Genomic DNA, 27,957 nt, shown 5'->3' with positions numbered 1-27,957 from the left:
CACCAATATAAGGGCTGTCCGTGCTATGTGCTTTCTCACTGCCAACCGAGCTCAAAGCGTGACTGAGGAAACAGCAATACAAAGCAACCAGCATGAGAACGTCGGATCACACACTCTTCGTGATCACCATGCTCTTCTCGCTGCTCTGTGCCATCCAGGTAGGATGCCAAGCCAGACGATGCAATCTACCTACTTTTCTGGTAGTGGTAGAGTCCCTCAGAGTGGAGGGAACTATAAATCTCTTGTATGTAAGATTCTCAACACAACAGATGCAAGTAGAGGGGGTGTATATTAGCAACCTGGAGAGCAAATCTGCTGAAGATGAAGGAAAGAAAAACCTTGATCTGCTCTAGGAGACGCCACCTGAGGACTTTTATTAATCACTCTTAAAACTGAATGGTTCTTGGCTTTAATTGGTGTAAAATCATTGTGTCGTAACTTCTAACAAGGTTCTTCACACCATCCACTTTTGGGTAGTGATGCAGGCAGTCCACATTTTTTCCTCTATCCATATTTGCTGGCGCAAAAATGTGGACCATTTCGGAACCACTGCTTTACAGAATGGATGTATGGCATCCTTCCATAGGACCATTTTGGCACCTTTATCTTTCAGAGCGTAAGCTCGCACCTGCCAAGTCTGGTGTAATTTAATAGCATGTGGGAAGAGATATGGACTACAGTGTGGACACAGATCAGTTATTACTATGAACTTACACGTCATGCTTGTCTGACGGTACCAAATGGTATATTGGGCAGTTTCAGGAATGGCACAGCATGTAGTATTATTATTGCTTTTAGGCGGTGAACGACTTCACTTAACTCTGCTCTGGTGGTTTTGGCACTAAGTACTTTTCCCTGTAACAGTTATCAGTTCAACTAAGGCACTACTGGTTCTCCCAGTGCGAGTATATGTTGAGCTGCTAGCGAGCAATAAGGAGTGAAAAGAGAAGGGTGAGGACAATTCACCCCTCTCTACAAAGATGGTCAAAACAGCAGCTTTTGAAGCTTCCTGGTTTTGTAAATCACATACATTCAATCGAAACATATTCTATCAACGTTATTGTAGGTAAAAAACCTACCAAAACCGCCATCAAAACAGCGTTCAATAGCTACTGTGAAAAAAGGGTTCGGAGTAGACCAGGAGTTACATCTCTAGTCAACACTTATGTTCAAGTGTGCAACTGTAGATTAGGATGACTTTGCCTTTCAGAGCAGCCCCACTGATTAAACATGTTATTTGTCTACTGTAACAAGACATAAAAGTGCTGACTTGGTTGCCGGCATAAGATAAGACTAATCATAAAACATACTTACCTTAGGTGCCCAGTGTCTTGTGATTGGTTTACTCATTTGCTTATCGGTCTAATGGCCCACGCTTTCTTTTTCTGCAGGTAGAGGCAGCTCCAGTAGCAGGTACCTGGGCTTCGAGCCTGATCCACCGTGCTAAGCGTTCATTATTGTGGCGCTGGAACACTCTGAAACCTGTCGGCGCCAGCTGCAGAGACAATTACGAGTGTGGCACCAACTACTGCAGGTAACGATCACACATCTACAGACGAACTTATGAAACAGGGCAAGGACTCAAATTCTTTGTACCTCAAAGGAAGATGAAGTGTCTTCCCTTGGGACAGTCAAGATTGTCCCAATTATGGACATTTAGGATCTAGAACAGTCGTCACCAAACCTATTGCAGTCTTGCCTTCCTGCAGACTTTAGCTCCATATCCAATCGACCCCACAAATCTATCCGTAATTTTTGCCTTCAGACGTCCGTGATTACCTAAATGAAGTGTGATTCGGACTGGAGGTAAAAGCTGCAGAAAGGCAGATCTCCAGGGGGACTGGTGACCACTGAGCTAGATCATGTTTACCTAAATGCAGCCAAAAAACGGAGTACCTGAACAACAATGGCCAAGTATAGTTTTAGCATAAAACGATGATCTAGGATCAGGTTGTCCCTTTATTTCCTCCATGTTCTTGGTAGTTTGGACACAAAGTGAATGTCCACCAATTAACACCAACACTTGAATGTTTCAGTACTATGCACAGGTTCAGATTACCAGTGCAGCACTGTGGCCTGCAAAAAAGACCTTTCTTTCCTTCTGTAAATGTTACCATCTACTCAAATAACATGTTTACTCAGTAAAGCTGCCCTGCAAGACCAAGTGATCCTCTAGTTGAACGTTGACCCAAATATAACTGGCTTCTGATAAGCATATCAGGCTATTTAAGACAGTTAATGATTCAGCAATCAGAAGAGATTAAGTGTTGACTCTTAGGAGAATTTCAGGGCTTATCAGCACACTTTGATTCCGCTAAGACGGTTGTGTTAGAATCCCCTGTAATAGTGCTTCTTGGTTTCAAGAATACCAAAAACCCAACTGCCCACTTACTATTCAGCATATGCTCATTACTGGGAAATAATACTTTTAGAGAAGATTTGCTGTGTGTCTAAATCTACCAAGAACATGGAGTAAAATCTGGAAAGATGTGGGAAAAACTCATCCCAAGTCTTCATATCAAAGGTATAGAACTGCGTCTCAGAGTGGGAGTGCTGATCTAGGATATGTTCCTACATCAAAAAAAGTGACGCCATAGAACAGGGCTGCACAACCCTGGTTCTGGAGAACTAACACCTTGCACAGTTTAGCTCCAAGCCTAATCCAGCATACCTGACCCAGGCGATGAAGGTCTTCAGGAGCATCTGAATATTAGAGCCAAGTGTGGTGGATCTCCAGGACCAGAACTGGGCACCTCTGTCATAGAAAAACCACTGACCATGTTTAAGAAAGGGACTTGTGCAGGTAAAGAATCTTTTAATGGTTAATCCTGAACTTGAACTTGAAAAGGTTCTTCACCTCTCATTTACAAGAGGACCATTAACTGAAGGGTTTTTTAAGGGACAAGTGTTTTCTCTATGGCTCTGAGAAAAGAAAATATTTTGGCTCCTTCATTTTTAAGAGTGATACTGTAAGGCCATCACAAATAAAAGAAATCTGATCCTAGATAAGCACTCATGCCTACAAAAACAAGGACAAGGTGTCACTGATGCAAAGCACCACACTTATTAAGCACTACAGTGCTAACAGCACCTCCTTGTGGGTAATCTTTCACCTGCTAAATGTGAGTGAGTGAGTTACAAGCCAGGTCCATGAGGTGCTTTACATCTTAAACATTAACCGTAACTGCTGCATATTTACCCATCTCTGTTTCTGCTCTTTCTTCTAGAAGAAACATCTGCGCTTTCCAGCCAAACTCTTCTTCATCATGAGGACGCCTTACACTCCTTCTCCAAATTACTGGAAAAAAATTCTTCCCCATGAACATGAACAACATCAGCTCTTATGGAATCAGAAAGCTCAATACAATCAAGACACAGTATCAACAGCAAAACATTTCATCTTGCTACCATTTAAATGACCATAATTGCTAACTACAAGATATCACTTGTGACTTACTTCGTACAGAATCCGAACAGTCAAAACATGTCTGATCTGATCAAATACAAATGTAACCAATGCCAAAAGAACTCCAAGCCCATTCACTTTATTGACAGAATTATTTATTTGTAAATAGTGGACACATTAGAAAAGACTGTAGAATTTACAGAATTGTAAATACTGTTTGTTCATGTATTTTTAATGTTTTTTTTTTTAAATATTGTTACAGTGATAGTGCAATATTTGTGTTTTTTTAAGAAAGAAGACAATTCAGATGCTTAAGTTTACATGATGCAATAAATGGACAAAAAAAACAACATCTTGCAAAGAAATACATGCGAATAGCAGGTGTGAACTGAATGGAGTCAAAACTATCTGTTGTTGAGAATTTCCAGATAAACAACATAATGGACAATTGATGTGTTTACCAGTGTCCACCCAGAATAATCAACTGCATTACATGATTTGGTTGAAAAGTCACCACAGCTACAAAACAGGGCTGGGTATCGGGATTCAGTGCTTTTATGGTGTCGACTGACTTCAGTACAACTGAGTATGTTGTTCAATATTACATTTAAAAACTGAAGTAGTCAATATCATCAGTGTCATTGAGCCAATAAGCAGGCTTGTTCCAAAATTTAGATTGCTGATTGGCTAAATAACACTCCACTTGCATATACATGTTATAAAGGAAGCATGTCGATTAGGCCTACTTGTTCCATTATAGTCAGTAAATATACCCTCTTATTTAAGGCACCTCATACTCAATTCTAGGGTTGAGCGGTATCCATTTGTTTTATACTTTCAAACCTTCAAACAATGCACAGCTTTCAAGCCATCATTCAATAAATGTCAAACCATCTGTCTAACAATTGCTAAATGTTAAACAGTGCTGCTAACTAGGTGGAGCAGGTTAGCTTTAGCTTAGCTAGCATGATAACAGCTCTGTTCACCACAGAACATGTTCGAGTCTGGCTAACTAAAGTTTAACCTCTTATTCTCGTGGGTATATTTTGGTTTTTCCATCTGAATTTACATGATCAAATCAAAGTGTTGGTGTTGTTTGTAAAATCTCTCCTCAAATTAACAGAAAATGTGTTTTATGATCATGAACATAATGCCATATGCTTACAATTTACTGCTGAAAGCCAAAAATCTTAGACGCTCTTTGTATTATTTTATAAAACTTATTTTTACAGAGCAGATCACTGAAGAGACGCCATCTGAGATCCAGTTTATAGCTCAGATTTGTGGAAAAATGGGTCAAATTCCAGTAGAAAAAAAATTGTGAGTTCAGCTTCTTTTATCTATTTGACTGGAAAGAATACAGTTACAGCTCTCATACGACCCCCACCTTTAGAATGTAGCTTAGGAAATATGAAAGTTATGAAGTAAAGAATATGAATAAGTGTGTTTTGGAACCAGCGGTGGTTCCAAGGAGTTAAAGAGGTAACAGAAATTCAGATGATGATGACTCAAATTTGAGGGAGTGACGTTGAGTTGCTGGAGCTGAAGGGACAGAAATTAAACCAGTTCTGTGCTGTTTGGATCTGTAGCCTGATCGGCTGACTTAACGTTAGCTTAGCGAGCAGCTACAGACCCAAAACAGAGCCACTCACCACAGTACAGGTCTGATTCTGACTGACTGCTGCCCTGCTGACACAAGTGTAGAGTGAAAGTGGAGTAACTGACAGAAAGCTGAAATGTTCTGTGGTGTTTGGAACTGTAGCATTTCGGTTAAGCTAATGAGAGTCTAGTTAGCAGGCTAAATTGCCACACAACACAGCACAGGCTTGGATGAAGCCAACGGATGCTAAAACGACGCCTGTTTAGAGGATATCTAGAGCGCAAAATCGAGTGACCGGTGTTAGAGTGACAGAAAGCCCAAATGGAACCTGTTCTGTTGTGTTTGGGACTGTAGCGTTTCGGCTAAGCTAACGTGAGCTTAGTTAGCAGGCGGATGTGCTCTGTGGTGAGTGTAGCTGTCACTGAGCTGCTATCATGCTTAGAGTTTTTCTGAGGATTTTCCAGGCTCTGAATTTTCCCCTTTTCTCTATCAGGTTCACCTATCGGTGAACACTAATCAATGACCCTTCTAAATTATAAAGTGTTTATCTGGACATACAGATGTGAAATAGACATGTCATAATTTTAAATAGCCATCAATTTTAGCTACGGCTGTACTTCTTAAAGCGGAACTTCACTGATTTTTTAAATATTCTAAATAATTAAATGGTTGAGATATAAACAAAGTCATTCAGAGTGGTTCGATGTGAAATGCTTCGTTCTACAGAAATTTTAACAAGTTAGAATTGTTCACAGTAGTGGTGACAGGAACCAGATGTCCACCTCTAAAAGCTCCCTCCATGAAATGGTTATGAATTTACTGAATGATGTGTGAGACACTGTTTTATGGTAGTTTTGTGATAAAGTTTTGGCTTAAAGTGTCTTTTAATCCATTTATTTTAATCCATTCATGGTGGAGGGATACATGCAGGGCGCTGTGAGGCAAAATAGTCCCCAAAGTAAACTTATTATTTCAGATTTTCCACTATTTTCCATCATCAACATTCCATATAAACTCAGAAGACTCGTGTAGGTTCACTGGTGGTTTTGGATAGTAAATAAAATGTCTATAGTGTTGTAGTCATGGCGACCCCTGGTTCCTATCAGCACCACTCTAAAGACATCTGACCCATTTCACTCCAAACCACTGAACAACAAAATTTTAAAACAGAATTTTAAAAAATTGGTGGAATTCACCATTAAAAGAAGGTACCAACAACAGTATAGCTCAAGCATTCAGTATGGAAACTTTTTGAACGATACCCAGCCCTTGTAGACAATTCCAAACAAATTTCATGATCCAGCTGATGTGAACACTGTCACTAAAGTGCACCTTAAAGCAGATCCAAAAAAATAGTGTTAGCAAACTCATAGAACTCAAGACAAGTCAGGACCGTACAGATTTCCCTTTTCAAATTTCACACCAAAAAATAAAATGCTGAACCTTATTCGCCAGAAAAATAAACACACTTAAATTTTAACCACGTTCAATGAACGGATAAGGCCTTTACAATATTGACCTTCACTTATTAAACATTCAATGATCAGATGTTAAAGATCAGACACTGTTTTGAGATTTTTAGCACATTCACAAGAACTGGGATTAACACTGAAACCCAAAGGCTGTTCGCACTTCCACAATAACGTGGTTTTAACACATTAACATATGCGTATAATGTATTAATGTAATAACAGAAAAGTGAAATGTGAAGCTAAGCGTATTATTCATGTCTGGAATTGTTAAAAATGACCACATTCACTACCTTTACAGGATGTATAGCTCTATAAAGGTATGAATACTCCTCATCTGCTCTCCATTCATAAATTAGCATGTCAGTTATTTAACCACTTACAAAAGCTACAAGAGAATATTTGACATAACACTGAAACGACGGCAAAAAGCAAACATTTTCCAATTTAAAAGCATCAATGCTGAACGAACATTGGCTAAAATGTGCTTTGAGTCCAGTTCACAAATGGACGCTGAGCTAATTCAACGGTTTTACTGTGTGGAGCGGCAACTGAAATCATAGAACTGATTAATATGAGTAAGAATACACAATTTGGTAAAATAGCATTAAAAATTCGCAAATGCGCTGATACAATTAAAACCATTTTGCATTAGCAGCAACAGTGCAGTCTTTCAGTATTAGTACATGTACACAATGAGTTATGATTAATGCAAAATGTACATTTCTAGCACAAACATGGAGCACTGGTCACTGCGCTAGTTAAGATAATAACTGTTAGGGGTGGGAAAAATAATCGATTCTTAGACACATCGCAATTCTCTCTTGAAAGATTTCACATCGGCTTATGTGTAAAGGTTTTTGCCAATAGTTCCAAATATTTCTAACACTATAGCCTATATTACTAAACCATATTTAGTCTATATTGCATAAAATGTAGCTAAATTTTGGTCTCGGTCTGTTTCGGTCGTGTTTAGGCTGCATGCAAATTCAATTTAGGCTAAAGAAGATTGACAGACACAGGAAAACAATCATAATGTGGGCTTAGAATTCCTAATCAAGACACATGAAAAATACATGCGCCCCGGATCGAATCTGAGTTGCCTGGAGATTCCCACCCCCATTGAGCACTACAATAAAGGAAGACCAAAAATATCCAAAAATAATGAAAAGAAAACAAATAATATCAAATCATTCCAAACCATCCCAGAGAACATAGTGTAAAATATGAAAAATGTGTGTATGACACTAAAATTAAGAGTTGTATTAAAAATTCAGCAGCATTTGAATGGAGAAAGAAACATGGCTTAGCAGAACTGGTAACTGTCTGGCCGTGGCCTAATACGTAGATGAGCACCTGTAATCGACAGCGCTCTGTCCAACACTTGCACTGAACTGGAGTGGGATGTTGAATGACCGAATGGACAACAGGCAGGCAGAAAAGCAAGCTTGAATGTTATGCTTGTTAGGTTAGCTTCCGCTAGGTTGTTAGCTTTCGCTCTAAAGGCCGTCGCACACTGGATGCGCTGCATTGCGCAGCTAAAGAATGCCAGCAGGGAGGGCCCAAAAACGTCAGATTCAAGTTAATTTTTACACTCCACTTGTAGAAACTGAATGAAATAAAGTGTTCAGCATCACTTACGAGGCTTGGCATCAGTTTACTACCTGAAAAATACCAGCTAAAATGGACTAGGCTAGTATTGTTAGCTGAGGTAACTTACTGTGAGCATCTGCACTGCAAAATATAACATCTTGTCAAGTGAAATGATCTAAAATCTAGTCAATATATCTAATAATTCTTATTTTGAGATGATTGTGCACCTATAATAAGATAATCTATCTTATTTCTAGACATTATTTACTTGTTTTAGGTAATTTTATCAAGTAAAATTCTCACTATACTGGCAGATAAACTTGCTTTTGGTTTCAGCCACATTTTTAAAAAAGTTCTATAAAAATTCACTATAATGAGATAAATTCAATAGATTCAAACACTCAAAACAAGTAAAAATGTTCAGGAATACCTGAAATAGTCTTAATGTAAGCTTATAACAATCTCAACAGGAGAAATATTAGATTTATTAACTAGATTTAAGATAGTTATGCCTGACAAGATACTATTCTTTGCACTGTGTCTGTTTATCTAAAAGACTGTGTACCTTACTCTGTGTAAATTTCAAGCCACGTGTTATCTACCATGGCTTTCTGTGGTCTTCATGTGGCTTTAATTCTCCACACAGAAAGGACCCTGGTTGCCCGGCCAGGGAATCAAACCTTCTTTCTGTGTTTAAAAACGACGGTTTAAAAATTTTGGATGCTGTCCTGTTGTGTCTGGTATGTGACAGCCTTAAGTTTCTATTAGACTGCTGGGGAACCTAGCAGTCTTGTGAGTGCTTACATACGTGTGACCACCCACTTTATATCAAAAAGAGAGAATTTAGGCGAAATAGATCAGCCATTTAGGGAGCATCGCAAAGTGATTCACAGGACATATTTTGTACATGTATATCTAGTGTCATCAAGATTACATAAAAAGAAAACATGAATTTAGGTTCTCTGGGGCTTTAAGCACAAACAATACTTAATATTTTTACAACAAACAAAAATGTAAAAAAATAAAATGTGGTTTCTGATAAAAAAAAAAAAACAAAAAAACAAAAACACCTAACATGACTGGCAGAGCACCACTGAACTGCCATTGAGAAACTAAGAGAAAAGTGTTGAATGAAATCCAGTCATGTGCTTTTGTCAGCCTTTTTCCAGAGTTCAAGGTGAACCAATCAGACTCTGCTTGGCTCGATGTTGAAATCATACCATACGCAGACGTCCTTGTAGAAGCACAAACGTGCATATCAGTTCAGAAGCTGAGGATTATGCAGACACTGTGATGGTCCGTTTCTAAATTTAGGATACTGTGGACACTATGACGGTCAGTTACTTAGTTTAGGATTTTGTGGACACTGTGTGTTGGCCGGTTTCTAAATTTAGCATTGTGTGTTGAACCTGCGACTAAAACAAACAGACAGACTGGTGTAACTGCGTGTGTTGTGCAAGCCCATTTTATTGCCCTAATCCCAGGCGCGATGCAAAATTACAATTTCATCTGACGTGTCAATAAAATATAACCACTCTTTCTTCAGATGCTGATGTTTGTCTCTCTTATTGATGCAACAAACTTGTTTACCATCCCAGCGTGTTGGGAAAAGGTCTAGGTCTGTCCATTTTAGGCTGTAGTGGTGGAAAATAATTTTATATCTTTAGAAGCTGCAGGTCTGCATGCAAGATTAGCCAATTACAATACTCCCATTCGCTGTGGTGCTCATTATTACACTAAAATGTCAAATAAAAACAAAAATAAACTCAAACAGTTCTTACAGTAAAAGGGCAACCTCTTACTCCAACCTGAATCCGACTTCATATGGCGTTGCTTGGCAAACGATGATTCATGAACTGGTCAAATACTGGGTACTGTTAGTTGATTGATTCAGTGCGAAAGCTACCGTCAGTTCACAGAATGCATAAACACTCCCACTGATGTATCCCCAAAAACCTACTCTCCGCTCAGTTAGGACGTCAGTAAGGGCTGGCGTTCAGCAGCAGTGCTCTGGTGGAAAATAGAGAAAGAAACATATACACATATTAACTGTCTCGAACTTCACTGCTGTAAATGCTGTTTGAGCAGAGTGTGAGGCAGATCTCTGTCCCGTGGATCGATCTGTTTGTTTAAAACAACATTTCCCAATCCAGTACTATTGCATGATTCACATTTTTCATAAAAAGAAAGTATATAAAATATGTAAAATTATATATCATATATAAAATTATATATATATATATATATATATATATTATATTTTTCAGTTTTTGACATAATTTGAAAATGCCTGTTAATCTTTACATTGTGTGTAAATTTCATGATGAATGAACCAAAAGAAATGACCCAAAAATTACTTGGAAAAAATCCTGGTTCCATTGACTTACATTAAAAGTAAAGAAGGCTTTTTCCTTCTCCTGTAATTTGGAGATAGAAGGTTTTCTTCTGACAACAGCGATATATATGTGTGTGTGTTGGAAAAAAATAATATGTAGTTGTGGCTGTCAGAAGGAAACCTTGTATCTCAATTTGTCATTTTTTGTTTTTTTACTTAAATTGAAATCGGCAATTTACAAAAAACCTTATTCCAAAACAATGTACGACAACTCATGTTAATGAAAAACCCATATTTATTGCTTGGTATTGAACATAATATAAGCATTGATATTTTTTGTATGTGTAAATCCCACTCCCAACAACGTATTATAAAAAAGGTGGTGTGTATTGTTGATTTTCTGTCCAAATAAGTAAAAATAAGTTATCATAGCCTTTAAAGAGAATACCTTGTACACTAAAATTTGCAGGAAAATGCCATATTCAAGTGTGTTCCCCATTGACACTGTGTTAACCTGCTTTCATTTAGAAAATCAAACAACAAAATGTGGAAGTTGACTAAAAGAGGAAGGTTGGCATGCAGCTGTGTGTGTGTGTGTGTGTGTGTGTGTGTGTGTGTGTATATATATACACATATACTAATATATTTATAAAAATGCAATATTGCTCAGGATCAGATGGAGGTGGTTTATGCAGCAGTTGTACCAAATATAAAGTCTATATACAATAAATAGGTAAATTATACACTTAAATGTTCCTAAATGGTTCTTGGGTTGGACGTATGGTTCTTTTACTTGGTGTAGAACCTTTACCTTAATATTGAGGTGCTTTAAACCTTAAAACGGTGCTTAAAACATTTCATTTAGAAAAATGGTTCCCAATACCTGAACCAAGTGATCAAGACACCAAACACCTCCTTCAAAAATGCGGTCTGCCTGGTTGTCCCTAAGGAACGGGTCGGAAAATACTGCTAACAACGTGACGGGGTCTCACCTCTGGGGTCCTCAGACAGCACAATAGCGCCATAAAGACCACACCCAGTATGATGCCAAGGCCGATCACGATGAAAGGTATGTTGATCACCACGCTGGCCTCGGTCAGCAGGGCACCGAGCTTCTTGGCGGAATCCGGGTCAATAAGCACGCTCTGAAAGGAAAGAGGTGGGCAGGGCTTAGGACAACGTAATCAGGGCACAAGTCACGGATCTGGAGACAAAAGGTAAAAGCTTCCATCTGAAAAAACACAGAGCTTTCCTGTGAAGTCCTGTCACCTCTGCGGACATCCTCTATGGACCGCATGACCTTCAGGAACCCGAGCATCCACCGAACACAATCTATCCCACCCTATCCTCTCTCGTTTAGGACAAGTGCCTCATCCCTGAGGCATTCCCCATTTCACACGCGATAGAAGGGGAGCGCCGTGAGGAAGTCTGATCTTGGCACATCCAAAGGCAACAGTTGCCTGCGTATGTGATTGGCGCAGGAAAGTAGGACAACACGCAGAAGCACAAGCAGTGCCAAACACTCAATGCAAAAAAGCACAGTGGGCCTTAATCACGCTCAATCTGCAGCAGCTTCCAACTCCGCCAAAAGCCTCAGGAACAAATACATTAATCCTCCTCTCACAGCTGATTGAGGACAATCCAAAGGAAATCATAACGGCGGACATAATGTTTATAAAGAGGTGGTCTTTCAATAAACAGCAGAATTGTGAAGTACAGCACTGTGAGAGCCAGTGCAGTTGCATAAAAAAAAACAAAATAAAATGTCTCGAGGTCTATAATCAGATTAATCCCATTTGTGTAGCTTTATAATGAGTGATTCCCACCATTTGAGGGGGAATACCTTTCATTCAGAGTGGTTTGGTGTGAAACGCTCTGTTCTACATAAACTTACTGAGTCAGGATTGTTCACAGTGGTGGTGATAGGAACCAGACGTCCACCTCTAAAAGCTCCCTCACAGAAACTTACTGCATGAAATGTTTCTAGAAATACCCATCAAACACAACTGTGCATTATAACAAGAACACAAACATAATCAGAAAACTTTACCTCATTAAGGTACATGACTGGGAAGACCAAAGTCCTGACGTTTTCCGTTTGGCTGTGAGAGGAGAAAGAGAAAGAGGACAAACAATTATCAATGGTAACTATAGGGATACGAAGTAAATGACAAAACATTGTGACACTGTAAGGATTCAATTCAGCCTATAACTGAGTTTCAATCGAGATGTTGTTCAAATCACTATTAAATCTTTAGGGAAGGATTTTAAAACAGTGAACTGAAACTTTCTACTGGACTCAGTTAATCTCATATGTATTACATACATACACATATATCATTGCTGTTGTATGTACATAGCCTATGCATGCACATATGATTTTATATATACACATATATATTCACACACATACATGTGTCTGTATGAGTAAATACCCTTCTGTAATAAGATATCCTGTATGTTATATATATATATATATATATATATATATATATATATATATATATATATATATATATATATATATATATATATACACATACACTGCCTGGCCAAAAAAAAGGTCACACACTCTAATATTGCGTTGGACCACCTTTAGCTTTGATTACGGCACGCATTCGCTGTGGCATCGTTTCCACAAGCTTCTGCAGTGTCACAACATTTATTTCTGTCCAGAGTTGCATTAATTTTTCCCCAAGATCTTGTGTTGATGATGGGAGATTTGGACCACTGCGCAAAGTCTTCTCCAGCACATCCCACAGATTCTCAATGGGGTTCAGGTCTGGACTCTGTGGTGGCCAATCCATGTGTGAAAATGATGTCTCATGTTCCTGAATCACTCTTTCACAATTTGAGCCCGATGAATCCTGGCATCTTGGAATATGCCTGTGCCATCAGGGAAGAAAAAATCCATTGATGGAATAACCTGGTCGTTCAGTATATTCAGGTAGTCAGCTGACCTCATTCTTTGGGCACATAATGTTGCTGAACCTAGACCTGACCAACTGCAGCAACCCCAGATCATAGCAGAAGCTGTGCTATACAGAAGCTATATAGAAGCTACTCACTGCATCAGTTAGGGTTAAATAACTTGTTGCCAGCTGAAACATAATCACCCATGCAGTAATTATCCAATAGGAGGCTCTTACCTATTTGCCTAGTTAAATCCAGGTGGTGACCTTTTTTTTGGCCAGGCAGTGTATATATAAATAATAGCGCTATGTAATAATGAAGCGTCTCATATTTATTGTATACGTGTAAGCATCTTCGTATATATAATAATAACCCTTAATGTATCACAAATACATGGCTAAGCAAGGCAAGTTCATTTATATTGCATGTCATGTACAAAGCCATTTCAATGTGCTTTGCAAAAACAAAAGAAACATCAAAAAAAAATAAAAGATCAAAAATCTTAAAACATAATAAAAATAAAGTACAAAGTACATAATGTAGAATAAAAACATAAAAAGGAATTAAAGCAAGAGACTTTAGTGTTGTTATAATGAGTTTGTTAAGGGTAAAGTGCAGTAAGAATAGAGGGCAAGTTTTAGCTCAATCACAGGCGCATCAAAAGAGAATTGTTTTAACCTGGATTGGGGGTGTGACACTTCACCAAATTCAGAATTCAGCTCAATGTGATACAGTGGTGTCTTAATTCAATGCAAAAGTAAGGAGTGCCTGGAAATGTCACAGTATGTTAGTCTTTTGTTAATGTATTTCCGGTTAATTAGGACATTTAGCATAACATCTATTAGTATAACATCCGAAACAAAAGCTTTGCTTTTTTTTACAATCTAGCCACATTATCACAGTAGCCACAAGGTAGTAATGATACAATGATATGATACAATAAAATACTATATCGCTGTTCATGGAAAAAATCTCAATTTTTTACATTTTTCAGTTTCTGACATAATTTGAATTGCTGTTGTCCTTTACATTGTGTGTAAATTTCATGATGAATGGACCAAAAGAAACGACCCAAAATGACTAAGAAAGATGTCTGGTTCCACTGACTTACATTAAAAGTAAAGTAGGTGTTTTCCTTCTCCTGTAAAGTCACCATTTTTGAGATACGAGGTTTTGTTCCAACAACAGCGATATGATAGGCTGCATTGTTACATACTTACTAAGTATCTATTTGCAGATTATTTGGGTAACACATTATAATACCAGGCCCCTATAAATAGCACCTTCATCTTATATCTAACGATTTGTTATTGACAGTTATCATTATATAATTGTTACTTATGCATTAATAAGCGCTACCACTTGAATTAATATTCATTTATTATTAGATGTCTTTACAGTGGTGGTGATAGGAACCAGGGGTCGCCATGACTACAACACAAATATAGACATTTTATTTACTATGCAAAAACACCAGTGAACCTACACGAGTCTTCTGAGTTTATATGGAATGTTGATGATGGAAAATAGTGGAAAATCTGAAATAATACGTTTTCTTTGGGGACTATTTTGCCTCTGTATGTATTCCTCCACCATCAGTTTAAAGCCAAAATCTTCTCAAAACTACCATAAAACAGTGTCTCAGTCATCAGGCAGTGAATTCATAACCATTTCATGTAGGAACTTTCTGTGAGGGAGCTTTTAGAGGTAGGCGTCTGGTTCCTATCACCACCACTGTGAACAGTTCTGACTCGGTAAGTTTTTCTAGAACAGAACGTTTCACACCAAACCACTCTGAATGTATGGTATTTTCCTTTAAATGGTCATATAGTCATTTTATTTACTATCCAAAACCACCAGTGAACCTACATGTGTCTTCTGAGTTTTAATATTACAGTTATCATAAATTTGAAAAAGTAAAGTTTTCTTTGGGGGGTGGGGACTATTTTGCCTTGCATGTACAAGGGGTACCATGAATAGCTTAAAAAATTAATTTTAGGCCAAAAATCTCAAAAGTACCATTAAAACATATTAGCAAGCATATTCATAACTATGTCTTTCTGTGAGGGAGCTGTTAGAGGTGGACGTCTGGTTCCTATCACCACCACTGTGAACAAGCAAACAGAGCATTTCACAACAAACCACTCTGAATGACTCTGTTCACATCGTAACCATTTCACTATGCAGACATTTATGACGGTCAATGGAATTCCTCTTAAAAGACCCATGGAGCTACAAGCATATAAAAACAAACACAAGCATACACACTGACACTCCCCTCAACATCCTCCACTCAGACATCTGTGCAAGCACTTAAAGCGGCAGGAGGCTCATGTGTTGTGGTGGTAATTTTAGAGATGGCGTGATGTTCTCTTCTCGCATACTGGGGCGTGATTTAGGTGGGTGTTGTGACCTCTGTCCCAGGGCACGAGCCCAGCAGGACAGCCAGGGCTACAGCTGCATCATGGAGGAACCTGCGCAGGACATTCCTTCTTTTATGTCCCAATTCGGCACGGTGGACATACGGCACATTCCGAAACCCTATCCGACCCTCTACCCACAATGCTCCGCATGTCCTACATACCTGAAAAACCCTGTCAATATGAAAGTCCAACAGCAGTGAGAGAAGGCGGCCGGTTATCAGCTGGACCTCTGCAGGTCATGGTCTGACAGCATTGCATAATTCCCCACCTATAATTAACTTACATATGTAACACTGATATTCGGCAGCTGATTTTGGACAGGCCTAATCAGCTAAAGGAAGGTAAAGGCAAGGAAGCGAAAGTAAGACAGGCAGTCACCTTCTGGGTAAATGAGTAATTACTCTGAATTATTTAAAGTGAGAATTTGACCAATAATCAGATTTACACAATGTACCATTATATTAATAAGTTAGAATACATAAAGTTAAATATAGCTGCAAAAAGCAATCACTGGGGTCCAAGCACCATTAGACCAACAAGGCCTTGAAGTTTATAAACGTCAACATTTTATTGATAATTACTACATTTCAGGCTTTTACGAAGATTTTTGTATACAGTCTTCATGTTTATGTTCTTATTGCTCACATGCCTGAACCTCGCACCTTCTGATCAGAAGGGCGATGTTATTTTGGCACTGAAATTTCTGAGACAATATAAATGTTTGTGGCAAGAAGGGGTCAAGCACTACTTCAGCAACTACTTCCCAATTTTCAATTATTTAATTACTGGGAACTATTATTGGGAATTCATTTAGCAGACTCTTTTCACCCCAAATTTTCATTCGCTACATATGTTTGGTCACAAGTGGACAATCTCTGATAGAATAATAGCTCTTTAAATCAGAATAACCCAAACCCCACTACATGTTCTGTAGACATAATAGGCATTTTGTTTATTGTGCTATGTTTTTTAAAAATTATTTTCTTTCACAATTGGCAGACTGTTTCTAGACCAATTTTGAGCCAATATGATAAAAATTCAGAAACTAGTTTGAAAACAACACAATTGCAGAAGAACAATAGTTTTTGAAAATACTTCTATTGTCAGTCCAATTGCAATGCATGGCATTAAAGAAATTTCTTTTCCCAGAATATGAACACTGTAAGCCCTGTTTTTGCTTATTTTTGCCTGTGTGATGGTAGAGAATCCCTACATATATATGTCACTCAAGTTTCATAACCACTGGTCAATATTAAGTCTGCCAAATGCCTGCTGAAAACTGATTGGCCAATGGTGGCCATACTTTTTTAAATGACTGAGCTATACACACAACACCTTGATTATAAGCTGGTTAAAAACAAGTTCAAACTTTTCTATATGACTGTAAACGTCTGTTAACAGCCATTTTTGTGAACTAACTTCAAACTTTAAAGCAGTAACTGGTATGTGGAGGCCATACTATTTACATACTGTTCACAAATATTCAAACTTTTAGACACTTGTGAAGATTTTGGGTGGATAACTTGAAAAACCATAGACTAGTTTGAAAATGTAGGTTTCACACCTTCCATATTTTATGGGAAGAGCTAAATAGTCCCAGTGAGGTATTTATGTAGACTACACCAATGATACTGTAGAAAAATTTATTTTGATTGTACATCTCATAGTTCAGGAGATACAGGCCACCTACAGTGCCACCATCAGGCCAATTCGAGTCATGTCTGAGTGCTGGAGGGTGTTTGGATGACTTACAGTGTTCGCTCCCCATATTGTTTTAGAAGAGAAAGAAAAATCTTAGCAATGCCAAAAAGTGGACCCCCTCCATAAATGTTACATTAATAAGTTAGCATTAATAAAGCTAAAATATTAGCATTCAAAAAGTGAGCATAGTAGTATGAGCTTTCTCATGTGAGCCAATGAGAAAAAACACCCCTCACTTTTGTTTGCGCAGCAGTACAATTTTCTCTACACAATTTTTCATTTTCCTCAGATTAGTTCAATATAGATGTAGCATGCATGCACCAAGCTTGTGGTTTTTAGATGCAAAACTCTAACGCTGCACTGAACGTGTTTTGGATGAAAGCCAGCGGCTTTTTATATTGATGATGCAATGTCTGATTGCTTATCTGAGGTGAGCTGCAGGGCAGAAAACACTCAGGCAATCAGGAGCAGCTTTATGAACTTGAACCCGAATCAAATTATGGCATGTTAAAATTCATGTTAAAGATACTACAGCTGAAAAACTGGTATTAAAACCGACTACTGACTAATGCATTTTCCCAGCTGCAGAAAAATGTTCTCACCCTTGCAAAATTTAAATCATAGTGGTTAGTAATTGTTAGCATATTAGTAAATATTAATATTAGTCATTTGCTGTAATAATTGTTACGGTTGCATGTTGGTATTTTTGCTGTTAATAATAGTTACTGTTGATGTTGATATCATTGCTATTGTTCTTGCTGAGGATGTTATTGATGTTGAGAATTGTCTATGTAGTTCTTGATATTAAAACTGTTGATGTTGATATTAATCTTGATGTTATAACTGCTGTTTTTAGTACTGCTGTTGATAGTTTATGTTGATGTCACTGCTCTGTTGTTGATGTTGATAATATTACTGATGTTAATATTGTTGATATAGTTGTAATGTTTATATTGTTGCTGTTATTGTTAGTATTGTTGTTGAAGTTGACATTGCTATGGCTGGTATTTTTGTTGTTAAGATTATTGTTATTTTTAATGCTATTGTTGATGTTGATGTTAGTATCATTGCTGATGTTATTATTGATATTGCTTTGATTGTTGATGTTCCTGCTATTATCATTCTTGTTGATGTTTGTGTTATGGATGTTGATATGTCTTTAATATTGTTGATGTAGATGTTTATATTGTTATTGACACTGATATTATTGATACGGTAGTTCTTAATATCACTGTTGTAGATATTAATATTGTTGCTGTTGTCACTGTTAGTACTGTAGATGTTTAAGTTATTGTTGTTTATTTAAGCTGCTTAGAGATGTTTTAGCAGAATTTTAAGTTCAGTCAAAAAAAATATCAGTCAATATTTTACAGCAGGTGTTTCTAAAATGTTTTTGGTAGTGTTTACATGTTATTTCTTTCATCTGTACCAAGAACTGTTCTAGTCTGGGTAACACCAATTTGATTTTTAATATCTGTAAACTTTGGCCCCCTCAAAGGTCAGAATTTAAGCCTGAATTGATTACAGTTCTTCAGTACTGACACAGATAACTGATCAAAAACACCTCAATAAAAATCACTGGGTTATTGCGGTACTAGTTAAAGCTATGTTTTTGTTATTTAGAAACGAAACAGTAGTAGAAATTAGTGGAAAGTAGAAAATAGCACTATTTTACAAACAGTAGAAATTCTGTATTGTTAATTGCGTAACCTGCAGCCAGCAGCTCCTCTGTGTTGGAATGGAAGCCGTTTATCCTCATAGTACAAGTACAAGGAAATTACATTTTGCTGCATCCTGAGCAGAATGATTAGCACCGGCCAGCCAAATGCAGAACACAAATTAATCATTACTTCTAATCTTAACGGGCCCATATCCTACTTTCCATTTACATCGGCTGTGTGGGCACCAAACCTGTCACAATCTTATTTACCTACCTCTCTGAATTAAATAAGCTGTTTCTGTTGCTGTGCCTTTAAGACTGATATATGTAAATGAGCTCTGTTCTGATTGGCTGCTATGTATTGCACCTCATTCAAAAAGCAGAAATGCTCTTTATAATTAAAGCATGAATGGCCAGAGCTAAACTGCTGTAGGCTTAATAAATGGATGTAGACAATATGAGGACAACTCCCCAGATTTATTGAGTTGAGGTATTTCAGCCACACCCATTGCTAGCAGGTGTATAAAATCAAGCACATAGCCTTGCAGCTTCCATAGACAAACACTGGCAGTAGAATGGGTTGTTCTGAAGAGCTCAGTAACTTTTAAACACAGCACTGTCATAAGACACTACATTCTAGATCTGCCCTAGACAACTGTAAGTGCTATTATTGTTGAAAAGGAAGCATCCAGGAGCAACAACAGCTCAGTCACGAAGCGGCAGACCACGCAAACTCAGAGCAGGGCTGCTAAGTGCAGAAACGCTTAGCGTGTAAAAATCACTTCCTCTGTTGCTTTGCTCGCTTCAAACTGTCTCCGAAAGCAACATTGCTTTTGGGTTTTTATGGCTGAGCAGCTAAACACAAGCCTAAGATCACTATGCTCAATGCCAAGTGTCAGCTGGAGTGGTGTAAAGCGCTACTACTGGACTCAGGATCAGTGGAACCGTGTTCTCTGGAGTGATGAATCAGCTTCACTATCTGTCAGTCTGATGATGAATCTGGGTTTGGTGGATGTCAGGAGAACGTTACCTACTGGAATGCAGAGCCAACAGTACAGTTTGGTGGAGGAGGGATGATGGGCGGGGCTGTTTTTCAGGGTTTGGGCTCTCAGTTCCAGTAAAGGATAATGTCAATGCTACAGCACACAGACATTTTACACAGTTATATTCATCCAACAGTTTAGGCCCTTTCCTGTTCCAGCATGACTGAGCCCCTGTGTACAAAGCAGCTCCAAAAATACATGGTTTGACCAGGTTGGTGTGGAGGAACTCCAGTGGCCTGCACAGAGCCTCTGACCTCAACCCCACTGAGGTCCCCACTGAGCTCAACCCCTCTGAGGTCTCCATTTTGGGATGAACTGGTATGTCGATTGTGAGCCAGGCCTTGATGTCCAACATCAGTGCCTGACCTCACGAATGCTCTTTTGACTGAATGGGCACAAATTCCCACAGATACACTCCAAAGCTTCCCAGAAGAGTGGAGGCTGTTATAGCTGCAAAAAAGGCAACTCCATATTAATGCCCAAGCTTATTTAGGTGTGATGGTCAGGCGCTCACATAACTTTGGCCATAATGCCTAAATATGTGGAATTTTGTAGTATCTTTTTTGCTTAGTTGTCCATATATGGACTGGATGGACTGAGCAGGGAACCATCTGAAACGTTAACAAATATTAAACTCATTTCAGGAAAGTGAGGAAAATGTTTTCTTCCATAAATGGGCTCTGTAAAAAACAACAAGCATCATGCTACTAGTCAAGATAAGCACTTAAAAGCAGTGCACATAAGCAAAATCAAACAGTGAAAAAAAAGAATGAGGAATTGAAGTGCAATGAGAAACTCTACTAGACGAGAGAGTGGCGACGTTTGATTATGAATCTGGGTCGCATTTAGTCTGGCCTTGTTGGTAGATAAACATCGCTGTTCTCAGCAACACTTTGAACTGCAGTCCTCTGGGATTTTTTTCCATTCCACATCTGAAGACGAAGTATTTTAAAACGTCTGAAGTACAGAGCAAACAAACAAATGATAGCAGACATCATATGTGTGGTGTATACATGCTGTGAGCCATAGGTTAGAGCACAATGAGCTGCAGGATATAAAGCATGCTTCCTCCGCTCTAATCACACTTCCTCACATTCAATCAGAATAACAGCTGCTCATGTTCAGACAGCCATTCAGACATGTGATCACACAATCTATACATACACACATTAAAAGCAAACACAGATGGGGGTACGGTATGTAAAGTACTACTAAAAATAGAGAGCAGTGAGTAGTTTCATAAATACGTTTGATCTGCATTAAACTGAAAATAGTACAAAAGACACAATATTTGATGTTTTAGCTGATACATATATGTTAATTCCAAATATGATGCCTGCAACACATTCCACGATTAGCTGAAAGGCTGGGCCCCGCATGTTTTCAGTGGAAGATTTGGTTTGGAATGCTCCAAAATGTGCATTTATCTTTTAACCTTCACAGAAATGCACTAAATTATGACAAACCCTCAAACTTTATGCTGGTAACAATTTTGTCGGCCCTTTTCTTCTTTGGCTCAGAGAACACAACATCCATGATTTCCATGAACAATCTGAAAGATTGACTCATCAGACTAAAATACGCGTTTCCATTAAGTCTCAGTTCATTTCAGGTAAGCTCCAGCCCAGAGAAGTCGGCGGTGTTTCTGGACGTTGTTGATATATGACTTTCACTGTGCATACTACAGTCTTAACTTGCATTTGCAGATGCAGTGATGAACGGCGTTCATTGACAACAGTTTGTCAAAGCATTCTATGTGGTGATATTCATCACATTTCACAAACAATTTGAAAAAGCACACACAACGTGGGCTATTTCTCCAGATTTCTGAATCGATTGATGATATTATGCATCATAAAAAGTGCATAAATACGCTCTTAAGAAAGATGCTTCTTTAAGGATTCTTTAGTAAAGAAAATGGTTCAATAGAGAACCATGAACACTCAAAGAACCCTTTTCATGATTAAAAGCATTCTTCAGATTGATGGAGAATGTGCTGTGGATGGTTCTATATAGAAACTTTTTGAAAAACATCAAAAAGCATTCTTCTATTGTTAATTCCGTCTCAACGTTTGTAGAGCATGTTGCAGGCATCAATTTCCAAATTAACATATACCGAAGGTAAAACATGAAATAATATTATAATAATATTTGTACTGTTTTCACTTAAATACAGGTCAAAGTAGATTTACAAATCATTGTTTTGGATTTCACATACTGTCCCAGCTTCTTTGGAATTCAGGGATGTAAAAGACTACACATATACAGAAGGTACACACTACTGGAGAAGGCATGATACTAATTTTCTTTTTCTTTTCTGAAACCCATATTGAATCCTTGACTTCTCGCCTATACAGATCCAAAATATCAAAACTATCAGTTTTTAATTGCACTTCATTCAAGGTTAGCGTCTATATTTAGGCTACCATGCGAAAAACTACTCAAATGTTCTCAACCAATCAGACTGTCCCATTATAACTAGACAACAGAGATTTAAATTAAATATCTTAAAATAGTTAAAACACAAAAAAGTGTGCTGTTAGCTAACATCACTACTGAGAGTATAAACACAACTTCAGTGAGCTGTAAATCTTTATTCATAACATTGAGCAAGAACTTCCACATGGCCAGTGCGACCCAGCGGTGGTGTTCAAGCCGTGGCTGTGCAAGAAAGGGAGGTCAAAGAGCATTTTCCACGCTGGATTCATCCACGCCAAAGCCTCGGCCACCATGACATCATAGCAGCTGTGGCAAGGCCCACACCACTTTAAAAGGAGCTCTATCTTTAACCCTTTCATGCCAAATAAGCAGAAATGTCTGACTTTTAATCTACTCTTCTCCTATGGAAACATAATTTCTTAATGCTGTTGTTGCATGTATTCAAAAATCCAAAGATTGTGATCTAAAAAAGCTGAAAGTTTTAAGATTTCTTATTTTTTTACACAAGCAAACACAAGAATATGAATATACTTCACATTTGTCTTTTATCATTACTCTGATGAAACATCAATAACAAGTGTTTCCATATAACAATCCAACAATAAAGGCAGCACTGAGCTTCTTTTATACAGTAATGGGAAACACGGGAGGACACAGAAAGCCCCAATTCCACATGTGTGATACACTTTATTATGACCAACTTGGACATGCATGCTCACCAACTACTCTGGAGACAGATGGTAATCAGTTAAACATGGCAAACTGATCACCCACCGTACGGTACAGTCCTACAGCTTTTTCAGATTCACTTTTTAGAAAACCATTTTCCAGAAATTTTCCAGAAATTTTCCTGGACAATTTTCCTGACTTGTCCACACAAAAGCTCACAAAAGGTCACTTTGAAATGACAACATTATCAACAGAACAACCCTTAATGACCCCTCACTAACTAGTGCAGAGGCTGGCAACCCAAATGTTAAGAAGAGCCATTTTGCCCTTTCAACAGAAACTAATCCGCCTTGGGAGCCACAAAATTTGATGTCTATTTGTTGAAGGAATAAAAAAATGTTTTACCCTCAGTATGTGCTAAAGTCCTAGTGTACACTAAAAAATATAAACGAAAATGCAGACTTACTTCGCTCTGCTTTAAGCTTAAGCACAGCTTTACCCGCTTTTCTTGCATCTCCAGCAGGAAACTTCTCCGCAAAAGTAAAATATGTTCTTGTAAAATATCTCACAACGTTTGACTTTTTACGAGGCTGAAATCAGCTCCTCATTTCGCCAGCTTCTTGTTCGAATTTTTCCTTTCCACTTTAAATGGTGCCTGAGTTGCCAAAATGTACCTGCTGCACAATTTAAGGTGGAACTGGGAAATTTGAACAAGAAGCTGGCGAATGAGAAGCGACTTCAGCTACGTGACTTTTTAGTGTTCGTCTTAAATCTTTCGCTTTGCCTTTTCGTTAGATACTAGCTAGGCGAGATTGTGGTCTGTGTTGCTATGGTGACAAGCAGTCTGTGCGCCAGCCTTCAGGGTCAAAGACCATTTATTGTTAAACTGTGTTGAACGATCAGCGGAGCTTTATTTTACTGTAAAGGAGGATTATTTCATTTTTACCCACAAATCTAATTCTGCTGTGGAGCCGCATGTTGCCAACCCCTGAACTAGACAGACAGGTGCTTATTGCGCTTTAAAGCCAATCTCATATGATCTTAAATTTGTTTATTTGTATGATTATGGAGAGTTATTTTATTATATTCGCTCATCATTGCCAAATGTCTCCTTTAATACCAAAATGTTTAAATATTTAGTGTTGGTATGTCATTAAACACTGTCTTGACTTAATGTTCATTTTGGGAAGAAATTGTGTTTCTATAAATTGTTACACTATAAATTTCAAATTTATGGCAAGTGAGTATCACTGTGAATAAGTGAATATAGGTCTCATTGCCTAACTGATAACGGTCAAGAAAAACACATATCAGTCAACCCCTAATCACAGTTTCTTCTAAAATATTAGAAGGGAATGTTATACTTTTCAAGAAGCTGTCATGTTTTATGTAGCCTCATGCTTTCAAGCGTTCCAACAGTGCAAACGTATCTGCCCAAATATGTATTCCAATCTACAATATGTATGGATGGACACTCAAACTGGGGATTAGCAGGTGAAGTATGCTAAAAATATGCAAAACAGTATATTCTACCATTTTTTCTTATTTCCTGGTTGTTTTGCATGACTATAAACTTCCAGGTTTTCCAGGACATGGGATCCAGGGCAATATTGATATGCACAGCTGTGCTCTTACGACAATCGTATGTTTAATTTCGAGTGTAATGATTTATAAAACATGAATCTGACGTGTAAACGTGCAGAGATCAGTGTGATCTGGCGTACAAAAAATTCCTAGTGGTAGTGCGAATGTGCTACAGGCATTATAGCATGTGATTTGCATTTTTATATGTTATCTTAAGAGCAAATTATGAATAAAATTTGGGTGCACTTACATAAAATGAGGCCTCTGGATCTTTGAACTATGTCTTAGAAGAACCATTTCTGGTTCCATGTTTTAACAAGGGTGTCCAATTAAGGCAGCGGCTGTGCAGGACAGGGAAGTCAAAGGTCATTTTCCATGCTGGATTCATTCATGTCGAAGCCCCGGCCACCATGACATCATAGCAGCTGCTGAGCATGGTGATTACCAGGTGTTCCAGGATATATGGGAACCCTGTGTCTTTGAACTATGCATTAGAAGAACCACATTTGGCTTCAACAAGAACCATTTTTGAAAAAGAGCGTTGTTAGTATGAAAGGATTATGAAACCTTCAGATGGTTCAATACCAATTTAGGGGTTCCTCCTGGAACCTTTACATTATGTGGAGGCTCTTCACACACATACATCATCTCAGTTACAAAGGTTGACACCCACGGAAAGGTTCTTTAAGGTGTTCTGGAAGGTCTCTCTCTCTCTCTCTCTCTCTCTCTCTCTCTCTCGTCTTATCTCTAGCCCAATTTGCTTCAGTCTATTTTACAATCGTTCAATAAGTACATAAAAATATATTAAAAAGATTTTGGAACGTACTGGTGATATAAATATGAGCTTCCCTTAATCATTCACCAACATGGGAAAGATCAGAGAAAACACAAATGAAACAAGATAAAAGTGTGTTGATGTTCATAAATCAGGGAATGGCTATGAAAAACAGCTACAGCACTGCGCAAAAGTTAGGAGATCACCATCTTCAATTTCCAGTCACAACGGCCATTCGTCACAAGTTAATTCTTTTTATCTGCCTTGCGAATTTCTTTCTCGTGTGCACCTAAAATGGCTCTTGCTTCAGATCTGAAAACATCCACAGGTGTTTCTGTCCATCCTTCCACTGTGAGAAGACGACTCAGCGCTGTGGGTCTGAGAGGATGTGTAGCTGTTCAAGAAGAACCTAACTGAGAAAAAAAAACTGCACTAGATCAGCAAAACTGGCCGATTGAGGTGTGGAGTAAGGTTTAATGAAATTTGACGTCTGTGGAAGTAATAAGAGTGTGTACGTCGCCAAAGGGATGAAAAGCCGTCAAAGCCATGTCTACACCCATCAGTTGAGCCGGCCGGAAAATCAGTGCAAGTTTGGGGATGTATAACAACATCTGGAGTTGATTAAAGGCTAATAAGCATAAATACATTTTAATACATCCTGCAGGACCCTCTGGAAAATTATTGATTGAGAAGAAATTAATTCTACAGCAATATAATGACTCCCAAACACACTGCCGAGAAGATCATGATGTACTTATCAAACAAAGAAACTGCTGGTGTTCTCAGAACAATCGCCTGTCCACTCCAGAGTCTGGACCTCAATTTCCTTGAATGCATTTTGGATTACTTGGATTGTGAGAGGCAGAAAATGAAGCCAACTGAACTTAGAACATGCAAAAATGTCCCTGCAGAAAACCTTGATATAAAGGTTGAGGCATACATTATATTTTTTGTGCAGTATTATGCACATCCACATCCACTATTAGCTTAATAATTAATCGTTTTAAAACAACCAGAGCTGTAGTGAACCTGCCTGGAAGAGGATGTACGTGTGTCTTACTCCCATGCATAGTAAGGGGAACTTTTCCCCATTTCTCTTGGTTCGAGATTTGATGGTTAAAAGATGGTACAATTTTGGGGTTAACAAGTCTATAAACTACAGATTAGATGCCACTGCCAACAAAGAATTTAGAAGGCCTTTTCTTTCATCTAACCACAAATGTAAGCACCTGGAGTGCTAAACACTACTAGAGCTTTGACTGGAACCACAACTATGATCAGATAAGTTTGGCAATAAACACTCAAAATGGGCTTGGCATGTAAAGAAGGACGGCTATACAGAAAAGGGCCTAACTCCCACTCTTAAGTGTGGTGATTCTGGGACTGTTCTTCCTCTAAAGGCTCTGGAAACCTTATTAGGACACATGGTATCATGGACGTGTTGACATAAGGAGCTAAAAGCTTCCAGCTGGACAATGATTCAAGTTTTACTTCCAAACTCACACAAAAATTGGAGTTTGGAAAAAAACAACTGCAAAATCAAACTTTACATGGCCACTCCAGATCTGATCCTGATCTAAACCTCATTGAAAACCAGTGAGGTGAGCTGAAGAATCCAACAAAGAGGACCTGGGATCCTGGAGGATCTGGAGAAACTCTCTATTGAGCAATGGTCTCAGACTGCTTGGTCTGTATTCTCCAATTTCATGAAGAGATTTAGGAGAAGACACATTGCTACTCATTGTAATTAACCACAAAGACACTTCTTCATTACCTTTTTTACCCATCTTTACCAAGGGTCTTAATAATTATGGCACAGGCTGCATAACATGCATAAATACATATGTCCAAAATGTCCAAAAGTATCCCAACAGTCCTAAAGTGAATTTAGCTACACAAAAAAACACATTGCCAGGAAAACGGGAGACGCTGGAGAAGCTGGTCACCATGTCCAATGCCAAGCGTGGGGGTAGAGGGGTATAAAGCCCCCCATCATTGAGCTGTGGAGCAGTGGAACTGTGTTCTCTGGAGTGATGGAGCTCCATCCAATACCTTTGGGATGAGGTGGAGTGATCCAGAACTGACCATCCAACATGAGTACCTGACCTCACTAATGCTCAATCAAATCCTCACAGCAATGTTCCAACATCTAGAAACCTTTCCAGAAGAGCAGAGGCTGTTACTGCAGCACAAGCTCACTATTAACACAGTTCACTGCAGAAGAAATGCAGGAGGAGCAGTGTCCACAAACTTTTGGACATAGATAGACATACATATTTTTGATATAGAGGAACAGAGACAGGTAATAAAGCTATTATACTCCGTCCTCTGTTATCTCTGGGACTGT

At 38.3% G+C, this 27,957-nt stretch overlaps 2 protein-coding genes across 2 annotated transcripts in view; one reads left to right on the top strand and one right to left on the bottom strand.

The window, feature by feature from the left end:
* Positions 1 to 19: 19 nt before the first annotated feature.
* Positions 20 to 3,779, top strand: LOC118820366 (liver-expressed antimicrobial peptide 2). The gene is made up of 3 exons (XM_036588674.1): positions 20 to 158; positions 1,392 to 1,534; positions 3,228 to 3,779. The coding sequence occupies exons 1-3, from the start codon at positions 93 to 95 to the stop codon at positions 3,268 to 3,270; spliced, it is 252 nt and encodes an 83-aa protein (XP_036444567.1). The 5' UTR covers positions 20 to 92; the 3' UTR covers positions 3,271 to 3,779.
* A 3,645-nt stretch (positions 3,780 to 7,424) lies between these two features.
* scarb2c (scavenger receptor class B, member 2c) overlaps positions 7,425 to 27,957 on the bottom strand; it is a 44,527-nt gene continuing 23,994 nt past the window's right edge. The window contains exons 10-12 of the mRNA XM_036588673.1: positions 12,454 to 12,505; positions 11,396 to 11,548; positions 7,425 to 10,078 (exon numbers count right to left, since the gene is read on the bottom strand). Coding sequence (XP_036444566.1) covers positions 10,040 to 10,078; positions 11,396 to 11,548; positions 12,454 to 12,505 — 244 coding nt within the window. The 3' untranslated portion in view covers positions 7,425 to 10,039. The remainder of the gene's footprint in view (positions 10,079 to 11,395; positions 11,549 to 12,453; positions 12,506 to 27,957) is intronic.

The sequence above is a fragment of the Colossoma macropomum genome, unplaced genomic scaffold (assembly GCF_904425465.1).
Source record: "Colossoma macropomum unplaced genomic scaffold, Colossoma_macropomum, whole genome shotgun sequence".
Classification (NCBI taxonomy): Eukaryota; Metazoa; Chordata; class Actinopteri; order Characiformes; family Serrasalmidae; genus Colossoma; species Colossoma macropomum.
Note: the sequence above shows the minus strand (reverse complement) of the source record. Positions and strands in the feature narration are given on the sequence as shown.